Source organism: Marmota monax, unplaced genomic scaffold (assembly GCF_021218885.2).
Source record: "Marmota monax isolate L192 unplaced genomic scaffold, Marmota_monax_Labrador192_F-V1.1 WCK01_AAM20220418_F8-fsc00008, whole genome shotgun sequence".
Classification (NCBI taxonomy): domain Eukaryota; kingdom Metazoa; phylum Chordata; class Mammalia; order Rodentia; family Sciuridae; genus Marmota; species Marmota monax.
Window position 1 is genome coordinate 6586318 of NW_026694432.1, and position 25448 is coordinate 6611765.

The 25448-nt window shown below is 41.9% G+C and overlaps 2 protein-coding genes across 6 annotated transcripts in view; both read right to left on the reverse strand.

Moving 5' to 3' along the window:
- The window catches only part of St3gal3 (ST3 beta-galactoside alpha-2,3-sialyltransferase 3), a 192457-nt gene extending 177518 nt beyond the window's left edge, over nucleotides 1-14939 (reverse strand). For all 4 annotated transcript variants that reach the window (XM_046468554.2, XM_046468552.2, XM_046468553.2 and 1 more), the window contains exon 1: nucleotides 14826-14939. The gene's annotated coding sequence lies outside the window, so the exon portion shown is untranslated. The remainder of the gene's footprint in view (nucleotides 1-14825) is intronic.
- A 1116-nt stretch (nucleotides 14940-16055) lies between these two features.
- The window catches only part of Kdm4a (lysine demethylase 4A), a 53930-nt gene continuing 44537 nt past the window's right edge, over nucleotides 16056-25448 (reverse strand). For both annotated transcript variants that reach the window (XM_046468557.2, XM_046468558.2), the window contains exons 19-22: nucleotides 24078-24248; nucleotides 18961-19080; nucleotides 18572-18664; nucleotides 16056-18439 (exon numbers count right to left, since the gene is read on the reverse strand). In XM_046468557.2, coding sequence (XP_046324513.1) covers nucleotides 18299-18439; nucleotides 18572-18664; nucleotides 18961-19080; nucleotides 24078-24248 — 525 coding nt within the window. In that variant the 3' untranslated portion in view covers nucleotides 16056-18298. The remainder of the gene's footprint in view (nucleotides 18440-18571; nucleotides 18665-18960; nucleotides 19081-24077; nucleotides 24249-25448) is intronic.

Genomic DNA, 25448 nt, shown 5'->3' on the forward strand with positions numbered 1-25448 from the left:
CCAAGCAGACTTAAGCAGTTAATTAACATGAACTCTATGAGATTATCTGACTCAGAAGGATTGTGCACTTCTAATTACAGGTCAATATGAAGAATAAAAAATTAATATTGCTAATATTCATATAGCACTTACTACAGATTGTCCATAGTTCTAAAAAGTTTTATGTGATTCAACTCATTAAGCCTTCTTGTCAATCTTACAAAATTATCATTCCCACTTTATAGTGAAGAAATAGACAAAAAGAAAGTTAAAATATCTTGTCCAAGATCATAGTGTTAGCAAGTGGCAGAGCAGGATTCAAATTCAGATGATCTGGCTTCAGTCATATACTAAATTGCCTTTCTCCATGACAGTGCTCAGGGTGTAAATCAGTGGGGCGGGACATATTTAGCATGCATGAGGCTCTAGGTTCAATCCCCAAAACCACCACGACAACAATAAAAGGTATACAAGGCCAGGCATGTGGCTCACTGGTACAGCACTTGCCTAGCACTGTGTGTAATGCCCTGGGTTCAATCTCCAATACCAAAAAAAAAAAAAAAAAAAAGGTTATAACAAAATAATAAGTCAAGTGTGGTGGTACACTCCTGTAATCCCTGCAGCTTCAGAGGCCGAGACAGGATGATCCCAAGTTTGAGGCCAGTCTCAGGAATTTAGCAAGACCCTACCAAAATAAAAAATTGAAAAGGTTGGGGATATAGCTCAGTGGTAAAATGCCCCTGGGTTCAATCCCTGGGGTGGGCATGTTGCAATAAAAGTAGAAAAAAAGTAAAAGAAGGGTAGGGGAGAGGAAGCAGGGAAGATCACACACACCAATGTTTACCACAGAACACATACAGATTATTAACCGGGATTAGGGTGTAATTCAGTAGCAGAGTGCTGGCCTGGCATGCTAAGGCCCTGGGTTTGATCCCCAGCACTTCAAGAAAAATAAATAAATAAATAAACATATAAAACAAAATCCTTGACAAAGATTCTCCTAGTCCCAGTCCCACACCACAAATGGCTTTGTTTTAAAACAATTACTAGGGGAAGGAACTAAGGAATATCTCCAAAGAAAAATAGTAAAACAACATCAATGTTAAAATAAAGTAAAATTTAGCACCCAAGCACTGAAAGTCTCAAAGGAAGAGAACAAAGTGAACACTGACAAAAATTCAATAAGAATCTTGAAGGCCATGACTGATTTAAAAAAAAAAAAAATGAGCAGGGTAAAATAAAAAAGAAAAATTTAAAAGGATTTCCAGAACAGAATAAAACCAATGGAAGTCACAGAAATAAAGTATAAGCATAACTGGTATCTGAAAGAGAAAGTCAAACAAATGAAATAGGAAAAGATGCAAAAATGGATAATTAGAGAGCTGGGCTTAGGGCAAATTAGCCCAAAGATAAGTTTCCTTGCTTCTCTTAAATCACAACAGCAAAGGTGCAAGAATAACCCGAAGATCCCAAAGGGAATTAAAAAGCTAAGGGTATATTAGGGTCATCATTACCCACTGTGCTAGTTATTGATTTATTGCCTTTCAGATCCAAATTCACCCCTTCTTGCCTACCCTGCAAAAATGAATCCTTTAAAATATTTTCTTTTGCCAGCTGGCCTAATGTCAGACTTTGCTAGGACAGGACAGGCAGAAAGACCCTCAGGAGGGAAAGGGTTGGTTTCCAGGTTCCTGTGTGCTCTGCTAGCTAGGCTGCTGCGGCCCCCATGGCTTTTCTGGTGTCCAGCAGTCTGCAGTCTTCCTGAGCACCTCTTCTCTGGCAAGTTTTATAGGAGAATGGCTCTGGTGATCCCTAGCACCCCAGAAGGCAGATTTCCAGCAAGTTCTGCCAGGCACCATCAATCACTTCTCTATCTTCCCGAGAGCCACAGCACCAGGATCTTGGCTGGGGCAGGGTGGAAGTGGGGGGCAGGCAGTAGAGAAAGGGGCTCTTCATCTGTCGCTCTATCTCAGCCCTGGGGTGGTGCCTGCCTCTTTTATCTGCTATTTCTATTTTTATTTCTTTTTAACAACTTTACTTGAGATATCCTATGTGCCACACAATTCACAGCACACAATTTGATGGCTATTAGAATATTCACAGTTGTACAAATGTCACCACAATCAATTTTAGAATGTTTTCAGTGATCCAGAAAACATATTACACGTCCCTCAGTTATTACCACCTTGCCAAATCTCCTGTTCTCCAAACCCAAATCTATTTTCAGTCTCTACAGATTGGCTTATTTTGGATACTTTATATAAATGAAATTACACAGTATATGGTCATTTGTAGCGGGTGCAGTGGTGCACGCCTGTAACCCAAGCAACTAAGGAGTCTGAGGCAGGAGGATCACAAGTTCAAGGCCAATGTCAACAACTTAATGAGACCCTGTCAAAAACTGAAAAAAATTGAAAAAGGCTGAGGATGTAACTCAGTGGTAAAACACCCCTGGGTTAAATCCCCAGTGCTTTAAAAAAAAAAAAAAAAAGAAAGTAAGTGTGTGAGTGTGTGTGTGTGTGTGTGTGTGTGATTTACAACTGGCTTTCTTTTTTTTATTGATTTTATTATTGGCTTTTTTTTTTCCTTTCAGTTAGTACACTTACTATTTCTGAGGTTCATGCCATGTTGTAGCACGTATGGTACTTCAATGCTTTTTTTTTTGGTTGTAGATGGACACAATGCTTTTATTTGTTCATTTATTTTTATGTGGTGCTGAGGATCGAACCCAATATCTCACACATGCTAAGATAAGCACTCCACTACTAAACAACAACACCAGCTCCATCAATGTTTTTTCTTTTCCTTTTTTACTTCTAGCAAGGATTGCTATCAGATTCCAGTCATTGGATAAGAATGGAGCGTTATTTAAAACACTTGCCCCTCATGTAGCACACTCACATCAATGCTTTTATTGTCAAATAATATTCCATTGTACGGACAGACCATATTTTATTTATCTACTCATTAGTTGATAGGCATTTGCATTTTTCCACTTTTTGGATGAATAATGCTGCCGTGAACATTTATGTAAAAGCTTTCATTCAGCCATAATTTTTTAACTTCTTTGGATATATGCCTCAAGGTACTATTGGTATAGATATTAGGAATGAGTTGGGTCATATTGGTAACTCTGTTTAATTGTTTGAGGAAATGCAGTCTTTTCCAAAAGAGCTGCTCCATTTCACATTTCCACTAGCAATGTGTGAGAATTCTAATTTCTCCACCCCTGCTCCAACACTCTGTTATGTCTTTTTGATTCTAGTTAGCAGGAAGTGGCCTATCACTGTAGTTTTCATTTGTTTCTATGATGGCTAATGGCATGACCATTTTTCCATATGCTATTTCTTTACTTCTTACTGGTCAATCCCATGTTACTCTAATTCCTTTAGTTAATAGTTTTCTTTTTTTTAACTCTTTTTTTTTAATATTTATTTTTTAGGTGTAGATGGATATAACACAATGCCTTTATTTTTATGTGGTGCTGAGGATCGAATCCGGGTCCCGCCCTTGCTAGGCGAGCGCTCTACCGCTGAGCCACAATCCCAGCCCAATAGTTTTCATATTAAACTTTGTTCAAATTGCCATTGTGGGGCTGGGGCTGTAGCTCAGTGGCAAAGTGCTTGCCAGGCATGCATGAGGCACTGGGTTTGATCCTCAGCACCACATAAAAATTAACAAATAAAATAAAGGTTTTCGGGCTGGGGTGTGGCTCAATGGTAGAGCACTTGCCTAGCGGGTTCGATTCTTAGCATACATACAAATATATGAATAAAATAAAAGTCCATCAATGTCTTAACAATTTTTAAAAAGAAATAAAGGCTTTCTGTCCATCTACAACTATGAAAAAAAAATTTTTTTAATTGTTATTGTGATTTCTCTCTCCCGGTTGGACTCAAACTCCTACAACATGGAAAGTCAGTGACTTTCAAAACAGAAATTAAATACCTACCAGGATCTTAAAAATAAGAAACAGAATAATAAAGCTGATATTCCATTGGTCAGATGTTCCTTTTAGAAGTAGCTAAAGAAAAGCCTGAAAGGGTCAGGGGAGTAAAACCCAAAGGAATAAAACTTTTCTTATTTTGTTCTTCTGTAGCACTAGGAATTGAACCCAGGGTTTTTGCACGTGCTAGGAAAGCACTGTACCACTGAACTACATCCCCAGCCCACACTTGCACTTTTTGCATATGTGGGAGTTCATCTTTGGTTTTATGGGGAAAAAAAATCTTTCTGAATAGGAGTGGTTAAGATTTGGCTTTACTGGTATACAGAGGACAAGGTTCCAGACATATTCTCCCCCCACCATTTGGAAAGGTGACTGCTATGTGGAAGATTAAAAATGCTGAATGAAACTGGTCTTTAGAAAATTCCACTGCAGTGTTTGGAAGATGGCCTTCTTCTGCACAGGCCAGATAAGATGAAAGGGTGGGGACTGGTGTTAAAGGTGAGTTTGGGAGGTGGCAATATGCCCAGAAAACTGGAGACAATGAATTGTAGCTCAAAAGCATCAACCACCAACATGTAAAGGAATGAGCATGGAAGTGTCCAATAAAATTTGCAGGCCAGTTTGCAAGTCTCTGCTCTGTACTGTGTACGAACACACTTAGTGAATGCATAAAAATATATGGAGGAATAAAGGAACTTTGAATCAAAGCTAGTGGTCCCTCTGGTGAAGAAAGAAGAAGACGGGGGTGGGAAACACAAAATACAGGAGGCCTTTACAGAAAATGTAATGTTCTTTCAAAAAAAAAAAAATTGAAGCACTATGCATATCAAGATTTAATAATGGATATCATTATATTGTTTGTTTATTTGTTTACAGTGCTGGGGATTGAACTCAGGGCCACTCGACCACTGAGCCATACCCTATTTTGGGTCTCAGTGAGTTGCTTAGCACCTCACTTTTTGCTGAGGCTGGCTTTGAACCACTGATCCTCCTGCCTCAGTCTCTGGAGCCACTGGGATTACAGGTATGTGTCACTGCACTTGGCTTGTTCTGTTCTTACATGTGTAAAACAATAAGACATTAGAAAATGTAAGATAAAAGTTCTTCCCTTCATTGCTATTCTTTCTTGAGACTTTACATCTTAAGCTTATATAGCAAGTTCTATAAGGTTTGTCTAACCATATCTTGGGGTAGGGGCATATATAGAAAGACTACGCCCCATTACCAAAAAGGAACTATGCTGAAACTATGCTAGAAGCTATGTTATCTTATTAGTACAGGCAAGAGTCATTATTACCCACCTAGTAAAGTAGCAGGAACAGACAGACGAGGTTCAGACATTATTGGATGGTGGAGATTAACTGGGAGGTTTAGGAAAGCTTTAGAAGGGTGGTACCCAAACTAAACTGACTGTGGGAGGCTGGAGCAGTCAGAGGGCAGGAAAGGCCTTAGCCTCACTAAGTCTAAAATTTATTCCACTGACAAACCACATAAGGGATTAAGTAAAGAAATAATGGAGATCTGTATTTCAGAAAGATTGCTCAAAGGCAACATAGAAGACAGATGGGAGAGGACTGTGCCAAGAGCAGATGAGGCCATTTTAGTAGCCCTGGCCATCTGCCTCCAAAGAGGCATGATATCTGCAAGGATGCTCAAAGAGATTTAGCAGAGTATTGAAAGAAATACCAGAGCTCCCACTCATAAACCTATCTAATCTTTAACCTCACTGACACAGTCCCTGCGTCAGAATTGTGGGTGAGAAGAGCAGAAGTTTGCAGCAGAGGACACTCCTTCACTTGCTAAAGTGAACAAAATGACTTTGATGTGATTAAGTGTCTAAAAATTGCATCCTTCAAATAGGACCACTACTACACTTGACAAGATAACTGAGAAACCATGAAACCTGGATCATAGAAGTTCTCCTGTTATCATCCAGCCCAAGCGTTCATAAGATTTCTAGATCTTAAAGAGTGGTTGTACATTTTTCTTTTACAGAAATACTAATGTTCCCAATTTGCTGACCTTCTTGAGAAGGCAAGTGTCTGCCAGCAGCATGAGACCTACCTGATCTCCCCAAAGTGCATACATCTGCCCTTCCAGGATAAAGGAGATGTTCTAGCAAAGGCTAGAAACTAGCTGTTTTAGAAATAACTATGTTGAGTACCTTTTGAAAATAGAAAATGTTTGTAAATGTTTCCATTCTTATGTTATTTTGTTACTAAAAATACATAAAAGTGTCACATAAAATCTCTAAAACAGCATCTATATACCAGCAGTTCTCAAAGTGTAGTCCAAGTATCCATCAGGGTCCAAAAGACCCTTTCATGAGATCCATGAGTTAAAACTGTTTTCACAATAATTCTAAGACATTATTTGCCTATTCATTCTCTCCCTCTTTTTTTTTTTTTTTTTTTTTTTGGTACAGGGCATTGAACCCAGGGATGCTTATTTTTTATTTTGAGACAGGATCTCAAAAGTTACCTGAGGCCTCACTAAGTTGCTGAGGTTGGCTTTGAACTTGTGATCCTCCTGCCTCAGTCTCCCCAGCTGCTGGGATTACAGGCATGCACCACTGTGTCTGACACTCTCATTCTCTCTTAAGGATCCAGTAGAGTTTTCTAGAGGATACACAGCACATGATGACCTGTGATGACATGACTGTTCTCACAGCCAATGGAATACATGCTTGTGTAATCTTATGATTTAAAACTTTTTCAGTATTTAATAATTTTGAATGGAAAAAATAATTCTAATGCATTAAATATACTTAATAAACTAAATATGAATAGACAAAACTCATAAAGATGAAAGTTATATAGGGGTACTCAATAATTTTTAAACTTCAAAGAGATCCTGAGGCCAAAAAGTCTGAGACACACTGCTATTTTAAAAACTAGTTAAAGAGGGCTGGAGATGTGTGTAGCTCATTGGTAGCGTGCTTGCCTAGCATGCATGAGGCCCTGGATTCAATCCCCAGCACTGTAAAAAAGAAAGAAAGAAAGAAGAAAAAAAAAAACCACAAGAAAAAAAGTCATTTACAGAATTTCATAATTTATTTGATATACTCCAAACAAAATGTTTCAATGAGGTTACTGCTGCTATTGGTTTTGTTTTGCTATACTGGGGAAAGAAACAAGGGATACTCTACCACTAAACTACATTCCCAGTCCTTCTTATTTTTTTAAACAAGCACTTAAAAAAATTTTTTTTAGTTGTAGATATTTATTTTTATGTGGTGCTGAGGATCAAACACAGTGCCTCACAAATGCTAGGCTAGCGTTCTACCACTGCACCACAACCTCAGCCCTTTTTTATTTTTTGAGGGAGGGTCTTGCTAAGTTCTCAAGCTGGCCTCAAACTTGTGATCCTCCTGCTTCAACCTCCTGAGTGGCTGGGATTACAGGCATGCACCAATGCATCAGGCTCAATGGATTTTTAAATTGTATTAAAAGCATATAAACATTGCACATATAAGATGGCAATCTTTCCATATTTTGTGAGAAAAAGTGACATCAGGAAAAAGGGAATGCGTGGACATAGGGAAAATAATGACATGACAAGACAATAGATGGCATTTAAACAGAAAATCAGAAAGAAGAACTCATGTAGAGCCAGGATGACAGGGAAGAGCCTAAAAGAGAACAAACCTGAATTAAACCCATAAATACCATCTTTAAAAAAAATTATCAGGGGGCTGGGGTTATGGCTCAGCAGTAGACCACTCGCCTAGCACATGTGAGGCCCTGGGTTGGATCCTCAGCACATATATGAATAAATAAATAAAATAAAGATATTGTGTCCAAGTACAACTAAAAATTAAATTTAAAAAAATTATCAGAAGATATTCACATACACACACACACACACACCCACGGGGGTGGCAGGTGGTAAAATTTCCCAGGGAAGTAATCAAGAAGGACAGGTCAAAGACAGGATACATATTTTAGCACCTCGAGGTGTAAACACATAACAGTTACATCAGTGGCCAGAAAGTATGTGCACACATACTTGCATCACTTCCAAATGAGGGGTGGGAACAGATGAATGGCCACATATAATCTGTTGGCATTTACACAATTTTTTTTTATTTATTCTTAAACACTTTTCAAATTGATATTATATTCATATCAATTCTCCCTTCTTGATCTCAGAATAATACCCTTACATCTAACAGCAGACCAGCATCATCAATCATTTAAAATGCATAAATAAAACCACAAAATTGACAGTTTTTATCTTTAGGTGGTGGGATTTAAAGCTAATGATCATGGGCCAGGTGATTATACTAAACATTAGGAATACAAAAACTATTATTTTTATTGTAAGAGGTCCTTTATGTATCGAACACCACAAAACCTTTCTTTTTACATCTATTCCCTACAATCCTCAGAACATCCTTGTAAGGAAAGCATTTTTATCCCCATTTTCCAAATTTGAAAACCAAGAAGACAGAAGAAGTTCTGGGGCCTTCCCAAGATCATATAGAAGAAACTAGTGAAGCTGATTGAAATCCTGGTCTGGTGACCCTTTGTCTATCCCTAGGCAGGACAGACATGCCTCTCATCTTACTGCACCAACCTGAATGTATCCTTCCCTCCAGTCTCACTTCATTCTAATCTGTCCTCATACATAAATATTTCATGACTCTTGTGTTGCAAGAGTACTAAGGTTGCAAACCTCAGGACTTCCCATGTCCGGGAAACAGGATATTCATCACTGCCTCCTCTCCACACAGTGATCCTTCTTCTTTGGCAAAGCTGATAAATTCATTTCATACCTTCAAATCCTTCAGTGGCTCCTAATCACCTTCTGGATAAAGGCTTAATTCCAGAACTCACAAAGCCCTTCTCATTCTGATCCTGGTCGGCTTGTGCTGCCTCATTTCCCACATACTCACCAAACATACTCTGTACCCCTGCCTCATGGCAGCCTCAGGATGTTGCTACACCCGCCCGTGTCTCTAGGCCCTGGTTCATATTGTTCCCTGTGTGAAAAGACTTTAAACCCACATCCACCCAGCTAATGACAACCGATCCTTCAAGACTTAAGTTAGGCACTTCTCTGGAAAACTAATTATAATCCCAAAGAGACATCAGGCCCCTTTCGGGACATTCCATGGGACCTTCAACCACAGCCCTTGTTATGAGGTAGTCAACCCTGCCTACTCTAGGTTTCACATCTATAAATTCAACCAACCACAGACGGAAAATATTAGAAAAACAAATTCATCTAAAACTGAACACGTAGAGACTTTTCTTGTCATTATTCCTTGAACAATTCTGTAAAACAACCATTTATGTAACACCTTGAGTGTATTAGGTACTACAAGTAATCCAGAGACGATTTAAAGGATACAGGAAGATGTGTACAAGTTGTATGCAAATATACTGTTTTATAAAATGGACTTGAACATTATTGGATTTTGGTTTCCCAGGAGTCCTGGAGTAAATCCTCCTGAATACTGAATACTGAGGCATTGTAGCCATTTGTTTACTTTCCTCTGGTCCTGCTAGACTGTAGGCTGTTTGAGGTCAAGGACATAACCTTACTATCTACAATACCACAGCACACAGAGCCTGACAAACAAGTTATATTCAATAAACATAAGAAATGAATAGAGTGCTCAAGGTAGTAGGACAGAGGAACATTTACACATGAAAATAAAACATAAATGTTAAAATAAGAAGGGTATGTCTGGCTGGGCACAGTGGCACATGCCGGTTAATTCCAGCAAATTGGGAGGCTGAGACAGGAGGATCACAAGTTCAAGGCCAGCCTCAGCAACTGAGCCAGACCCTGTCTCAAATTTTTTAAAAATAACATAAAGGGCTAGAGATGTAGCTCAGTAGAAAGAATTACCAAGTTCAATTCCCAGTACCCTCCAATACAAAAAAAAGTGTGTCCAGAATGCTATCCTAGAAAGAAAAAAAGGTTGGGAAAACCCTTCAATCTCTGGGGTTTCCTTGCCTGACTTCTCTAAGTTTTTTCAAACTCTGCTGCTGCTCAGATAATCCTGAGTGCTCATTTTGAACCAAGTACTATGCAAAGCACTTTATGAACTCATTCAGTTCTTATAATTAACCTGCACATTTCACTAAGAAGCAAACTCAGGATCAAGAATAAGACAGTTGGGGCTGGGGATGTGGCTCAAGCGGTAGCGCGCTCCCCTGGCATGGGTGCGGCCCGGGTTCGATCCTCAGCATCACATACAAACAAAGATGTTGTGTCTGCCGAAAACTAAAATGTAAATATTAAAAAAAAAAAAAAAAAGAATAAGACAGTTGCTCAATAATTTTTTTTTTTTAAGGGAACTACTCAGGGACTAGGAATATAGCTCAGTTGGGAGACTGCTTGCTTCATATGCATAAGGCCCTGGGTTCAATCCCCAGCACCACACACATACACAAAATAGAAAACTATTCAATGGCAGAGTCAAAATCTGAAACCAGATCCTCTTGTCTCTTGAGTCAGGGCTAAAATAAGCACTCTGAGCTTTTATGCTTTGTCAAAAGTAAAGTCTCCTCCCCAAGAATCAAGTTTGTTAGCCCCAACTAAACTAATAAGGTTAAATTAAGATTCATTTTTATTTTAACCACTGAGTGAAAATGTACCTCAAATTATTATAAACTTCTCAAATTTAGTTATCTTGAATAATAATTTAATGTTTTCATTTCTGAATGTGTTCACTACTAAGAATGCTTTAAGATAGTAATGTTCATGAATGACTGTTATAACTGAGATAGATTGCCTTACATCATTGGCCTTGGCCTAAAAACATTTATTATTTTATTTTATTGGTATCAGGGTTGAACCTAAAGGTGCTTAACCACTGAGCCACATCCCTACTTTTTTTTTATTTTTTGAAACAGGGTCTTGTTACAGTCACGTTAAGTTGCTGAGGATGGCTTCAAACCTGTGATCCTCCTGTCTCAGACTCCTGAGCCACTGTGTTTACAGGTATGCATCACTGCGCCCAGTTCTAAAAGCATTTATAAGTGCTTATAATGAAGTTTTGACTCTGAATTCACCATTATACCATGTCTTGTTAGAGCTACTATTTCCAGCTACTGTCGATATGCTTGTCTGTAGTAACCCAACTGACTCTCTAACACTAATCTTTAATAGGCCATGATACCCACAGAAGATCTGCTACTCAGTAGTGCTGTTCACCAAATATTTTTGACTCTTTGACTACCAGGCATATGCTAAGACTACAATTGCCTACCCCACTTTTAGGCATGGTCTTGTGGGTTAGTCAGCTTTTCATCAATGTGATGAGATACTTGAAAAAAACAACTTAAAGGAGGAATGATTTATTTGGCTCAGTTTCAATCCAGAGTTGCCTGCTCCATTGCTCTGGGCTTGAGGTGAGGAAGAACATCAAGGCAGAGGAAAGCTGCTTGGCTCATGGCAGCTGGGAAGCAGGGAGTGAGCAAGGAAGGGGTCAGGGACAAGATATAGCCTTCTAAGGCATGCACCCAGTGACCCATTCCCTCCAACTAGGCCCTACCGTCTACAGTTTCTACCATCTCCCAATTATGCCATCAAATTTATGAATCTATCAGTGAATGAATCCACTAATAAGTTTGCAGCCCTCAGGATTCAATCACTCTCCCAAAGTCTACCTTGGAACACAGCTGCACTGGGGACCACGCCTTCAACACCTGAACCTTTAGGGGACATTCCAGATTTAAACCATAATACCATGTGGCATGCTTTGACCAATGGAATATGAATGAAAGTGACATGTCCCACACTGGGACAAAAACTTAAAAAAGCCAGCGCCCAACTTAGTTTCCATCTGCCCTGATCCCTGAGTGACTATGAGGAGCAGAGTTCCAATGTGTACTCATGAAAGACATGTAGTATGAATGACAAGTCAACTGCAGTTCTGTTAAGCACTGAAATCTTGAAGTTATTCTGAGTGAAGCCTACTCCAAGCTCTCCAGACCAGATCCCTCAGTAAGGATTCTCTCATAAGTAATTTCATTTCCATACTTGATGATAAACATTTTGTTTACACAAAAGATTTTCTTTGCATCCATCCTGTTTCAAAGCTATTTTCAACATAAAAGTATACTTGCAAAGTACCTACTATGTAAAAATACTGTGTTAGAGGACAAAGAAGAAAGTCCATGTCTTGAAAAAGCTTCAGTCTTATGTTGTGGGTGGAAAACACTTAGTGGCAATTATGGCAAAAAGGCAAACTCTAAAGTTAAAGTGGTTTAAAGGAGAAAAACATCTCATTAGATGGGGCGACAAGTACAGAAAACACTTCAAAAGGAAGTTCCAGCCAGGCGTGGTGGAACACGCCTGTAATTCCAGTGGCTCAGGAGGCTGAGGCAAGAGGATCACAAGTTCAAAGCTAGCCTCAGCAACTTAGCAAGGCCCTAAGTAACTCAGTGAGACCCTGTCTCTAAATAAAATACATAAAAGGGCTGGGAATGTGGCTCGGTGGTTAAGCACCCCTGGATTCACTCCCCAGTAACAAAAAAAAAAGGAAGTTCCATATTTAATGGGTCTAAAACATGAGTAGAAACAGTAATGAGAGATTTAAGGGGGTCATTTAAGATAGAAAAAGTCAATATAAGCAAAGCATGGAGTATAAACAGCAAAGCACAAAGAATAAGAGTCTCCACTGACTTGAAAAATAGAATAAAAGTAAGGGCATGACAACAAATGCATCTGCCCACACTGCCCATGCCAGGCTGGTCTGTGCCTAACGCAACAGACAGTGCAGAGGCAATGAAAATCCTGGCCAGGGAAGGACACACTTGGAAGTGATGTAAGAAAGTAAAGTGATGGAAGGAAAGGAAATAGTTTTTCAAGAGAGGGAGGTTCTGGGGAAATTCACAGGAATGATGTAGATGGCCTCAAATCAGTGTGATGACAGTAAGAGTGGAAATGTAGCAAATGCCAGAATGCTATGGAGGCAGAATCGACAAGAACTGGCAACTCAATGTACACAGGGGTAGAAAAGAACGCAAAAAGAGACCTGAGGTACAGATCTGTGGTGGCTGAGAATTATTATTCCAAATAGCTACGGTTAATCAGAAAAGTAACAATGAAAAGTAAAATAGGTACAGTGGCACATGGCTATAATCCCAGCTACTCAGGAGGCTAAGGCAAAAGGATGACAAGTTTGAGGCCAGCCTGAGCAACTTAGTGAGAACCAGTCTCAAAATAAAAAATTACAAGGGCTTGGCATGTTGCTCAGTGATCAAGTGCCTCTGGGTTCAGTCCCCAATACCAGCAAAGAGGAGTGTGTGTAAAACAATGGCAGGTAAAGTGTTACTGTGTATCTTTCCTAAAGATTGTCTCCCCACTTCATTTGAAGAAGTACTTACTACTGCTATTTGTTTATCCTTTACTCCACCCAGGGCAAAGGTACTTCCTCAGTTTGAGGCCATCAACTTGTCTTTCGTACAACCTCATCTCCCACTTTTTCCAGTAATGAACCTCTGGGACCACCTTTGTGTATTTCAAGTTCATTCTGTCACCCTTACCTTCCTTGCTTTCCATCAGTTCACTTTTCTTCCTTCATCCAGGCTACCGGCTATTTATGGCCCAACTAAAGCCTCAACTCCCCTGTGAAACCCTGAGAAACACATGTGCTTTTCGTTTTCTTGACTTCTCATAGTGCATACTTTCTTGGAACTCCAGTGACCACATCATTAGTTACTTTCCTTTACATTCTTTATTCCCACAACTACATTACTGGCCCATTCACAACTTTCATATCTTCAGTGTCTTTGAGTTTCCTTCAATCAATGCATTGGACAAAACATGTACTTAATAAACACTTGATTGATTGAACAAGTCAGTTATTCTCTAAGAACATGCATGTCATTTCATCATTAATAATTTACTTTTATTAAACCATAGTTAGACATTCAGACTTGTGAAACTGAGAAATTTTCCACTTGATATTTCAAAATGTCTTTGAGTTACTGTTGCCTTAAGAAGTTACTTGAAACTACTATTTGGTCATAAATTTTTGTGCCAGCTTCCTTTTTACTCTGTTGACTTCTAGGTGCAGTAAACAGTTGGGTAATCATCACTCCAAGATGACTGACTTAGACACAGCCTAAGTTGTCATGACTATTTTACTTTCAGTAACATAAGTCGAGTTCAACTATCCGTAGTACAAATACTTTAAAGTACATCACAGAAAAGTTTTTAAGTATTCTTTGCTTTCTGGAAATAACAGCTGCCTTAACTGGTCTTGCCCTCGGTTAATTACAATGATTCAGTTTTAACATTTCACTCCTTCACATGTCAAACAAAAATGAGGTTTATAAGGAATCATAAAAACATGTACCATGATGAAAAGGAGTCCAACATATTTATGGAACATTTTCCTAATCAAACCTACTCTCCTCTCTAAGACATTTTCTCTTGCAAACGTGCTCACAGAGAAGACAATGGGGAAAAGTGCCAGAAGGAAAGGAATCAAGACACATACTTTGCCAATCATATTGACCCCGGTGCCTCTGAAGATCTAGCTTCTGGTAGAACAGTAAGCAATAACAACCAGTACCCATAAGATGCTGAGTCCCTTTCCCTGGACTTCTCCTTTCTCTTCCCACAGCTGGGCCCGAAAGACCGTGTCCTTCCTCTGCGCTAAGCGTCGCAGCGCTGCGGGGTCTCACGCAGGTGACCTCAAACCCCTTGGCCCGTTTCAGGCGGGCTTTCCCCTCAGCCCTAGCAGCCCCACCCAAGCGAGATTCCAGGTTTCAGCCCGAGCGTCCACCGGGTTGTGCCAGATCCCTCCTTCCCCAGCACGAGCTCTGGGACTCGGCGCCGGGCCCGGGACGCGGGCGTGGGGGAGGGGCGGGGAGGCGACCGTTAGCTGCAGTAGCTGTCGCGCCCCGAAGAGCGCAGGGCAGGCCCTTACCGCAGCGGAGAGGGAGACAGTGGGGAGGCGGCGCCCGACCCCACGCGGGGCGGGAAGGCGGAGGCGACGGCGCAGGCGGCGGCGGCAGCCGCGGGGGACCCCGGCGGGCGCCCACGACGCGGTGGGCTGCATGGGCGCCGCCATAGTGAGGACGCAGCGGCGGGCGGAGCGCGTGGCCGCAACCCGGGACGGCTGGACCACCAATCCCGCTCTTCGCCTTAGCGCCCTCGCCGGGGGTCGGGCATCCATGGCCAATGGGCGCGCGAGAGCCGGGCGGGGCGCCGGGCTGACCAATGCGGGGCTGCGCCGCAGGGCGGGCGGGCGGAGGACAGGGCGGCCCAATAGGCACCGGAGCCCGGAGCTCGCGGCGGGCGCCCCGCCCATCCCGCCAGCCAGGGGTACCCGGACTGCGGAAGATGCAGTGCTTGCGGTTGCCGCAGGTGGAGCAGACGGGGCCTGCAGGTGCAGCGCGGACGACCTCGCCTCGTCCTCTCCTAGGCCCAGAGGACACACTTTCCTCGCGGACGTCTCCTAGACCCAGCCCACTGAGAGCCTGCTTCCTTGCCAGGGAGTGTGTGTCGCAAAGTACAGGGTGGTCGCGGTCACTTCACGCCAAAGGATTCCTCATCTCATCTTCCAGGCTGAGAGCAGCAGTACCCTCCTGAGGCCCAAGGCTTTGGACCTACGCAAGCCCTGCTTAATTCTGTGGGGTAAGAGGGCACGGAGGTACAGAGTGCCCTCGGACATTACTAACTTCAGAGACTAGTAGAAGATGTTTAGTCGGGACACACGACTACCCCACCCACCATACTGCAGCTCCAGGGAGTCCCGCTCTCCCATTCTGCGTCCTCTTTCCCTCAGCCGAGCCCTGGCCTTAAGGGACTTGAACTGTCATTTTTTATATACCGACCCAAGGACCCTACATTACTAAAGGAAAGCAGTTTGTCTTATAAAAAGGGCTTGAGGGGATGGAAGCCGGCAGGGGGGAACTGGTCTGGCTTTTAATTTGGGTCAGTCTTGAAACCCAGACCTAACTAGCCAGCGAAGGAAAACGGCACAAGCCAGGGTTGAGGTGTAGCTCAGGGGTAGGGCAAATACTTAGCATGCTCAAGGGCCTGGGTTGGATCACTTAAAAAAACAAAACAGGCCAGTTCATCACCTCTTTTAACTTGGGTTCCTCAAGGTTATTACAGTAACCAAAGTAAAAAAAAAAAAAAGAAAAGAAAAAGGTTGGCTTCTAATTAAGAATTTTACTGGTATTAAATCAGACACCTTGGCTGCAGGTCCTTCAGTATGACTAGGGACAGCAGGGTCAGAGAGCATTGGGGAGGCCTAGACCCTGTGGAGAAAGATAGGTTAGTGTTTTTTCCCCTGCAAACATGTGTGCTCCCAGGGTCCACTGAACATTCCATTAAGTCCAGGCTCTGCCCAGCCTCTCCTGGCACATCCTCTGAGACTCCCTGAGTAAAAGGCAAAGGGTCAACCTTGCCTTGACACCAGGAGTTGGTATAGAAAAGCATCTTTGAAACCTTTTGCTCTTCCCTTCCCCTACAATCAGTACCAAGTAGCAGCCACCTCCCAAGTCCCAGGGACATGAAGCACTGGGTAGCTGAGCTGACTCAAATCATCTCCTGTACCTGGACAGGGACACGCCACTGGAAGCACCTCTGAAGGCCAGCTAGAACTGCTATGTTGCACCAGAATCTGACACCTATTTACTGTCCCCTTCCTGCCTTGAGGCTCCCCTATCTTTGTCCCCATCAACCTTAAGGCAAAGAGGATATTCCTCCTGGGAAGCTTTTCACCAACTATAGGTAGCTTGGAGAGCAACTTCAGAACCCAACTGTGTACAAGTCACTTGCTCTCCAAGTACCTAGAATGTAAACACTCCTTTCTTTCAAATTGGTTCCACAACATGTATGAAACACAGATGCTGGCATGGACTTAGCCCAGTTTAGGATTTATCAAATGGGGTGGAAATGAGAAATCAAACTATGTTGAGAAGACTCAGTAGTCTGGTCCTTCCACCCTTACCTCCCCTTGGCCACCTCTAGGGCAGGGTAAGCAAAAAGAGGTGCTCATAGCCAGAAATGCCCATGGAGCCTAACAAGGAAGGGAGCCCTCTCCTGGAACCACTTTCCAAACTCTGCTTCATGGACTCTTTAAATACACAGCCCTGTTCCAGAGCATATGACTCTTGATAAACCCCAGCCTGACCCTTGGCCACTTGGGCTCCTTGGGGCAGACACAGCCAATCTGCTCAACACACTTTTTATTGCTAAGGACAAGGTGATGCACCAGTTTTCAAAATAATTTGGTTTATAGCGTTCATACGTAACAAAAAATGGGGAAGTTTATAAATTTGATTCTTGTATACATAGGGTTAAGTATGAAGCCCTACAATCCTGGGCCCAGGCAAACAAATTCAAGAGGAGCAAAAACCTGTTTAACCCCTTCAGTGTTGCCCTCTATTCCCACCCCCCACCCTCAAATCAGCACCCTCCCACCCCAAGACCAAGGGCATATCTATACTTGCCCCTAGCCTCCAGTGGCCCCAATTCACTCTAACCCTCCCAGCCCCTGCATGATTGCAATTTTCTGTTGACAGAATCACCTACCAGGCTCTGCCTGCTTCCATCATTAAAATCCTCCCTTTGGGGTATTCCCTACTCACACCAAGTAATACTGTGCCACAGGGGTTCTGTGCCTAGAGTATTGCGGGCAAATATCCATGTTACCCTTGTATTCTCCTCAAGGGAGGACAAAGGTGGCATCAACTCCTTAGCCTCTCAACACTGCAGCTTTGCCAGCACTCCTGAGGCCTTTCCAAGCCTGAATAGATGGCTACACCCATCTTCAGCCAACCCACAGGGGCCCTTACTCAGCTCAGCTGAGGGCGGAATTTCACATTTTGTTTGCCCTGAAGAGGCAAGAAAAAAGTAAAGGCCAGGGGCTGACAGAAGCTGGTCCAGACCAAACACCCAAACACACCCAAACACACACACACATACTCACACACACTCACTCATACACACTCACGTGCACACACACACACACATACACATATACACATAAATACAAAAGGAGATTTAGGTCAAGCACCAGCACCTCTGCCTGGTCGGTGCAGGTGCTTGGCAGGAAGCTAAGTCCTAGGCCAGGAACAGGGGAACCCGCCCAGCCAGCACAGCTGACACCTTTTCAGACTGGGGGCTAATGCAGCCACAGCATTCCAGTGCTCAGCCCCTCAGCTGGGAGATCAACGGCTGCTACCACATGTCCAAAAACAGCTTGTCATTTCTCTACAGCGGAATGCAATTCAGCTGGGGTGAGAAGGTGATGGGGTTGGTTATTTCATTCCTTTTCTTTTTTACAACTTCACTTTTAAAGACTTCAGAGTTCCGAGTGTCTGCTGTGCTGTGGAACCCGAGTGCTCTCGCCTTGATGGCTGGGAACCTCTTGGACCTTGGAAATGCCTACTCCATGATGGCCCGGTACAGTGCAGGCTCGATGTAGTCTTCTCGGTACCTCGAGTTGATTACCCGCTGCCGTTTCTTTTCCTGCTTAACCTCTTTCTCCGTGAAAATCTCGTTGAAGCGCATGTCTGAGGCTACTGACTACAGTAGGACAGGCAAGCCAAATAATCACTTTGTGGCCAACTATCCCAAGAAAAAAACAAAAGGACATACTCCTGCCATCTTCCCTCCCCTCCCAGACAGGAGCCCAGGGTACACAGAAAACACACTCACCAATCTAGACTTGACTCTCTTGGGAAGCTCTTCATCCAGCGTGTATACATCATCTCTCTTAACCACAAGCTGCGAGCCATCCTCAAACTCCACCTGCCAAGGAAACAGAGTCCTTTGGGCTAAAATACTCCTGAGACTCCCCTGGTCTACCATGCAGAGTAGCAATTTCCTGCAGCCAAAGGAAAGTGTTAACAACACTGGAGTAAGGAATGCCATGTCTGAAACCCTACTGGCAGACCTGACCCAGGACAGACCCTTAAGTCTGAAAAGGTTGTTAGTGGATCCACTAATTCTCTCAAGAGTATAGACTCATCTCTCACCCAAAAGAAAGCACTGAAGTAATCAAGTACCCACCCACTCCCAACTCCCTAGCAAGAACCCCCGGCTACCTGGTACATCTGGATGGGGTGGGAGGCCACAAATTTAGCTCCATAGACTTGGCCATCCGTCCATCTCACTTGAACCACTTCTCCTTCAGCAGGAGGACCCAACTGTAGGCAGTCCTGGCTCTAAGGAAAGAAGGAGGAAGGAGAATGAAAGGAAGGTCCACTTGAATACAATAGTAATGAATACCTACTCAGGAAAGAATGAACCAAAACAAATACTTGGCTCAGATACTTCAAGCAAGGTAGCTTGCTCTGGACTGAAAGATACAAAGACCAGCTTGCTGAGTCAAAGTATGCCCCATATCTCTGTTCCATGCTGCCAACAGATGACAAGAAATAATAGCTTTTTAATAAAGTTAGTAGATTATAATTAGCATAGGAGAATCAACAGTCCTCTTTACATCCCTTCAACTGTCCCTTAAAGGATTCTTCAGGGCTGTGTCATAAACTAGAACTATACTCAGCTATGTTTATAAGGAATGTGTTCTTAAAATACAGGCAAGGTGAGAAAAAAGGATCACCTTCCACAGAATTAGCAAAGTACATTAGAACTTTTACTTCTCATAAAAGAGTGTACACTAAGGTGAATCATTACCATATCCTAGCACGGGACCTGGTACACAGTGGATGGACAATGTACAAAAGCACAATAGTTTATGAATTTATGATTGGTAGACCTCAGAGAAGTTCCACAGGACAACGCCTAAAAAGTACACATCAGAGAGGGGAAGGGTACTGAGTCTAAAAGGATGTGCATGTTTACAGTTGCCCTGATAAACGTCATATTATATGACAAGAGTTAGACATATATGACTGTATATCCTGCCTTGCTAGTTCATTAATTGAGTAGAAATGGCTGTATATTATATTGCCAATTCATTTATGGGTTAGGTAATCAATAATCATGTTTTATATGAATCTAAGAATTAAGCAGAAACTATTGTGCCTTCACCCCAAAACAAATATCTGAGTGGAAGTTTTAAGTAGTCCAACATGTACTTCTTGATAAACCACTAAAGATCTATGCAATTCAATAACAGTAGTTCTCAAAGCTTGGTCCACAACCCAGTGCAGGGAACATGTGAGATCATGACTAATTTCATGTTAAAACACTAGTCTTGGACTGGGGTTGTGGCTCAGTGGTAGAGCACTGAGGAACTGGGTTGGAGCCTCAGCACCACATAAAAAAATTAATTATTTAAAAAAGTTTTAAAAAAATAAAAAAAAAAACCACTAGTCTTTTGCACCTTGTTGACATTTGCAGAGATGGTGTAAAATCAATGATGGGTACAACCACTTGCCATGTGCATAAATCAAAGTAAGGGCCCCAAACTCTACAAGTTGTTATTGCTATGCATACAAAATTTAAAGAAAAAAAGAAAACGTATCATTTCACATAACAATGTCCTTGATGAAACAATAACAATTTTTTTTTAATATTTATTTTTTAGTTTTCGGCGGACACAATATCTTTGTTTGTATGTGGTGCTGAGGATGGAACCCAGGACGCACGCATGCCAGCGCGCGCTTGAGCCACATCCCCAGCCACAAAACAATAACAATTTTATTACACCTTTTTTTGGTATGGAGATTAAACACAGGGACACTTAATCACTGAGCTATATTCCCAGCCCTTTTTATTTTTTTATTTTGAGACAGGGTCTTGCTGAGTTGCTTAGTGTCTTGCTAAATTGCTGAGGCTGGCCTCAAAATTGCAATCTTCCTGCCTCAGCCTCCTGGTCACTAAGATTACAGGTGTGTGCCATTTTTGTTAAATCTTAATCTTGAATGCATGAGTAAGTCTCGTAAGACACACCAGGCTGCATATGGCAGTATGATGATTATCTAGGAAAAAAAAAATCACCTATATTCAGGCTGTAGCTGTACCTCAGTGAGAGAGTGCCTGTATTCAGGTTGGCAAAACACTTGCCTAGCATGCACAAGGCTCTGGGTTAAACCCCCAGCAATGTGACAAAAAAGAAAGGAAGGAAGGAAGGGAGGGAGGGAAGGAAAACAACTGAGGAAGAGGAATTAAATAAAATTTAAGCTTTCAGGCTAGAAATGAAATTCAGTGGTAGTGCCTATTGTGCATGAGGCATTGGGTTCAATGCCCAGAATCAAAAATAAATTAATTAATTAAACAAATATATAATGGACACCTGTAATCTCAGCTACTTAGGAAGCTGAGGCAGGAAGATTTCAAAATAGAGACCAATTTGGGCAATTTAGTACACTACAATAAAATTAAAAGGCTGTAGCTGTACCTCAGTGAAAGAGTGCCTGCCTTGAATACATGAAGTCCTATGTTCAATTCCCAACACAGCAAAAATGATTAATTAAAATTCAAACTTTCAAGTAAAAATTAGAATTTCAAACAAGTGGGATCACCACTGTCAATTTGTAGCATCCCAGTATTTAGTCTTCTGACAAGATGAGGGACACTAATAAATGTGATTTTTTTTTTTCTTTTTGTGGGTCTGGTAACTGAATCCAGGGCCTCATATGTGCCAGGCAAGTACTTTATCACTGCATCACATCCCAAGTCCAATGTTTTGATATTTATAAGAAAATTTAACATTTGGAAGATTTCCATAGCTCAGTGCACTTTTTTTTTTTGGGGGGGGGGGCAAGGGGGAGTACCAGGGATTGAACTCAGGGGCACTAGACCACTGAGCAACATCCCCAGCCCTATTTTGTATTTGATTTAGAGACAGGGTCTCACTGATTTGCTTAGCACCTTGCTTTTTACTGAGACTGGCTTTGACTTCGCGATCCTCCTGCCTCAGCCTACCAAGCTACTGAGATTACAGGCGTGCACCACGGTGCCTGGCTACACCAGTATTTTCTATATGACCATATATGGTATTATGAAATTAGGCATCGGTAAAAGATCCATTCTAAGTGCAAGGCAGACCGATGGATTTTAACGTAATAGAGGACAAGTTTACTGATCTGCTTTCAGATCCCATACTACAACTAACCTTTTAAAAATGCCGCTTGTTACAGAAAGATTGCAAGTTCACAGCATCTTAGCGAGGCCCTAAGCAACTCAGCAAGACCTTGTCTCAAAATTTAAAAGGGAGGGAGGGTGTTTGCCTGAGGATGTGGCTCAGTGATTAAGCGCTTCTGGGTTCAATCCTTCTTACCCACCCTACCCCTACATAAAAAGCCACTCATTGAGTTTTGGTGGAATATCTGAGAAGAATAATTATATGATCTGAAAGCTATTGAAATGATCTTCCCCTTTCCAACTACATAACTGTATGAAGCTGAATTTTCTTCGTCTACTTTAACCAAAATAATGTACCACAGAACAGACAGAATAAAGAAATGTCATTAAAGAGATTTGCAAAATTGGTGAAAAATGGCATTCTTCTCACTAGTGGTTTTTGGTTTAGAAAAGATATTTTTCATTTAAAAAGGAATATTAATCTGTTTTAATACTGAACAGGGTAAATATTACTAGAGATAACCCCACAAAAATATATGCTTTTTGGGGTCCTCAATAACTTTTAGAAAAATGAGTTCTGAGATCACTGTATTGTTAGAGATAATATCACCTACTTCTCAGACGTGGTATGAAAAGGGAAAAACACATTTGTCTTAAATACTTAGCACAGTGCCTGGCATACTGTAAGGACTTAAAAAACGCTGCTATGAATACTAATATCTTTACGATGACATTAGACCACTCTTATAAATAATTTGTGCACTTTTACAAATTAAGTTGTTAATGCAGTATAAAAAAGGGAAATATCCAATTTGTTAAAGGAAAAAGCAGCAACACTATTCTAACTTGTGCTTAGACTAACTGAAATGAAAAGGCAGGGTAAGGGCAAGAGAAACCTGGACTAAGTCCTGAATACTATGTCAGGAAACTAAAGATTGGGTCCAGGGAGGTAGGACCTCTAGTGTCTCAGGTATTATATCATAAGCAAGCCAGGGCTGACTCCAAGTCATTGCTACTTACCCCTAAAGCTCTCTCTTTTTTTATATTTTTTAGTTTTTTAGTTGTAGATGGACACAATACCTTTTTTTTTTTAAGATCCTTTTTTTTTTTAATTTTTTTTTTTAATATTTATTTTTTAATTTTCGGCAGACACAACATCTTTATTTGTATGTGGTGCTGAGGATCGAACCCAGGCCGCACGCATGGCAGGCGAGCACGCTACCGCTTGAGCCACATCCCCAGCCCTGGACACAATACCTTTACTTTGTTTATTTAATTTGTTTATGTGGTGCTGGGGATTGAACCCAGTGCCTCACGCATGCTAGGCACGTGCTCTACCCCTAAAGCTCTCTACCAAAAAGTAACAAAATCAGTTCTATGCACATACTAAAAAAACATGATAGAAAATAGAGTTGGAGCCAGGCACAGAGGAACATGCCTGTAATCTGAGCAACTCATGAGCTAAGGTAGGAGGATTGCAAATTCGAGACCCACCTCAGCAACTAAGGGAGGCCATAAGGACTTATAAGACCATGTCTCACAATAAAACATAAAAAAGAAGGAAGGCTGGGCATGTGGTTCAGTGGTTAAGTGACCCTGGGTTCAATCCCTGGTACCAAAAAAAAAAAAAAAGAAAGAAAACAGGGTTGGAAAAATTTCTTGAGGTCACACAACTTCTAAGCAATGATGGTGATATTAGCACATTGGTGGGTTTTTTTTTTTTTTTTTTTTTTAGTTGTAGATAGGACACCATACCTTTTATTATATTTATTTTTTATTTGGTGCTGAGGATCAAACCCGTGTCTCACACATGCTAGGCAAGCGCTCTACCACTGAGCTACAACCCCAGCCCAGCACATTGGTTTTATTCCAAACCCTGAGCTTTTCTACCACACTAGATGCCTTCAGCGATAGTTGAGATTGAAAAATATGCATGCTTTTTAAAGAATTGCAAAAAACAATGATTCCCACCAACTTCTAGAATCAGTACCCTAGTAGTACACAATTTTCCTTGCAAGGAAAGAACGGTACAAATGCTTCTTTCTTTTTGGGAACCTACTGATGGGACCACAGGACCAGGCTAGAAAAGGCCAACCCACCACCTGTCAGCTAGCCAGACCTAGAAGGATCCCAGTCTCAAACCATCCCAGAAGCTGATTGCAGACATTACCACTATGTCCTCAGGATACAGATTGTCACTGAAGGAGCCATCATCAAAGTTGACTTCATAGAAGGTCTCAGTGGTGAGTCTGACCACCTCACACTGGTAGAAGCGCCCATTCTTGTGCTTGCTAATGACCTTCTGGCCTGCAGTGATGCTCTGCAAGGCACCCTTGGCACGCTAGAAGAAAGAAGAAGCTTGGGTAACTCACATATGGGGCTGATAGGAATTGCAAATGGATACCAACATCAATCTGCCCCCCTTTATCAGAGACATATAATCATGGAAATGGAAAAGCAAAAAAGGAGAAAAACTGGGAGTGGAAACAGGCCATTCCAGATAATCCATTTCCCAACCAGGGTTCTGTTTTCCTCTACAAATTCGGTTCTCCTGAGTTCCCAGTGCACAACTGACCAAACTAGAACTGACCAAACAGCACCTACTAATGCACACACATCACATATTTGGGTAGAAAAATCAACAGTGACTGGAAACTCTGGGCACCAGGCAATGCTCCACACTGATCTGTGCACTAAGCTATACCTCCAGGGTGAGGGCACAAAGATTGAGATTTCCTTTATTTCCTCAGCTGCATACAACAAGTTGCCCCCACTATAAGACACCTATCACCAGATGCAGTGGTACACCCCTGTAATCCTAGCAGCATGGGAGGCTGAGACAGGAGGATTATGAGTTCAAATCCAGCCTCAGCAACAGCAAGGTGCTAAGCAACTCAGTGAGACCCTGTCTCTAAATAAAATTGAAAACAGGGCTGAGGATGTGATTCAGTGGTCAAGTGCCCAAGTCCAATCCCCAGTACCAAAAAAGAAAAAAGAGAGAGAGAAACCTATCATCTCTGGTGCCCTCTCCTTTCCCTTCTCATTCTAAACTAGTCCTTGATGCAAACAGGATAACAAAGTAAGGTGCAGGCTCATGTCCAGCAAGGCTCCACCCCTACTACCCCACCACCTGCCCACTCCACTCTAGCCATGTCACCCTCTCCTGTTCTCTAAATATACACGCTCTTACCTAAGGATCCCACTATCTGAAATGCCATTCCCCAGTAGTCTGCATATAACTCCCTCACATTCTGAGGACCACCCACTGCTGCCCTCCTTACTACCCACTCTTCTACTCACCTCATCCTGGTTTTTGTCTACTATACTTCTCACCATCCAAAATGCTATTTCCTGTGTAGTTTCTTACTGGTTTCCTATGTATCTTTCAACTAGAAGATACACACTTCATATATAAAAGTCCTTGAAGACAGGGACTTTTTTGTTTTGGTACCAGGGATTGAACTCACGGGCATTCGACCAGTGAGCCAGATCCCCAGCCCTATTTTGTATTTTATTTAGAGACAAGGTCTCACTGAGTTGC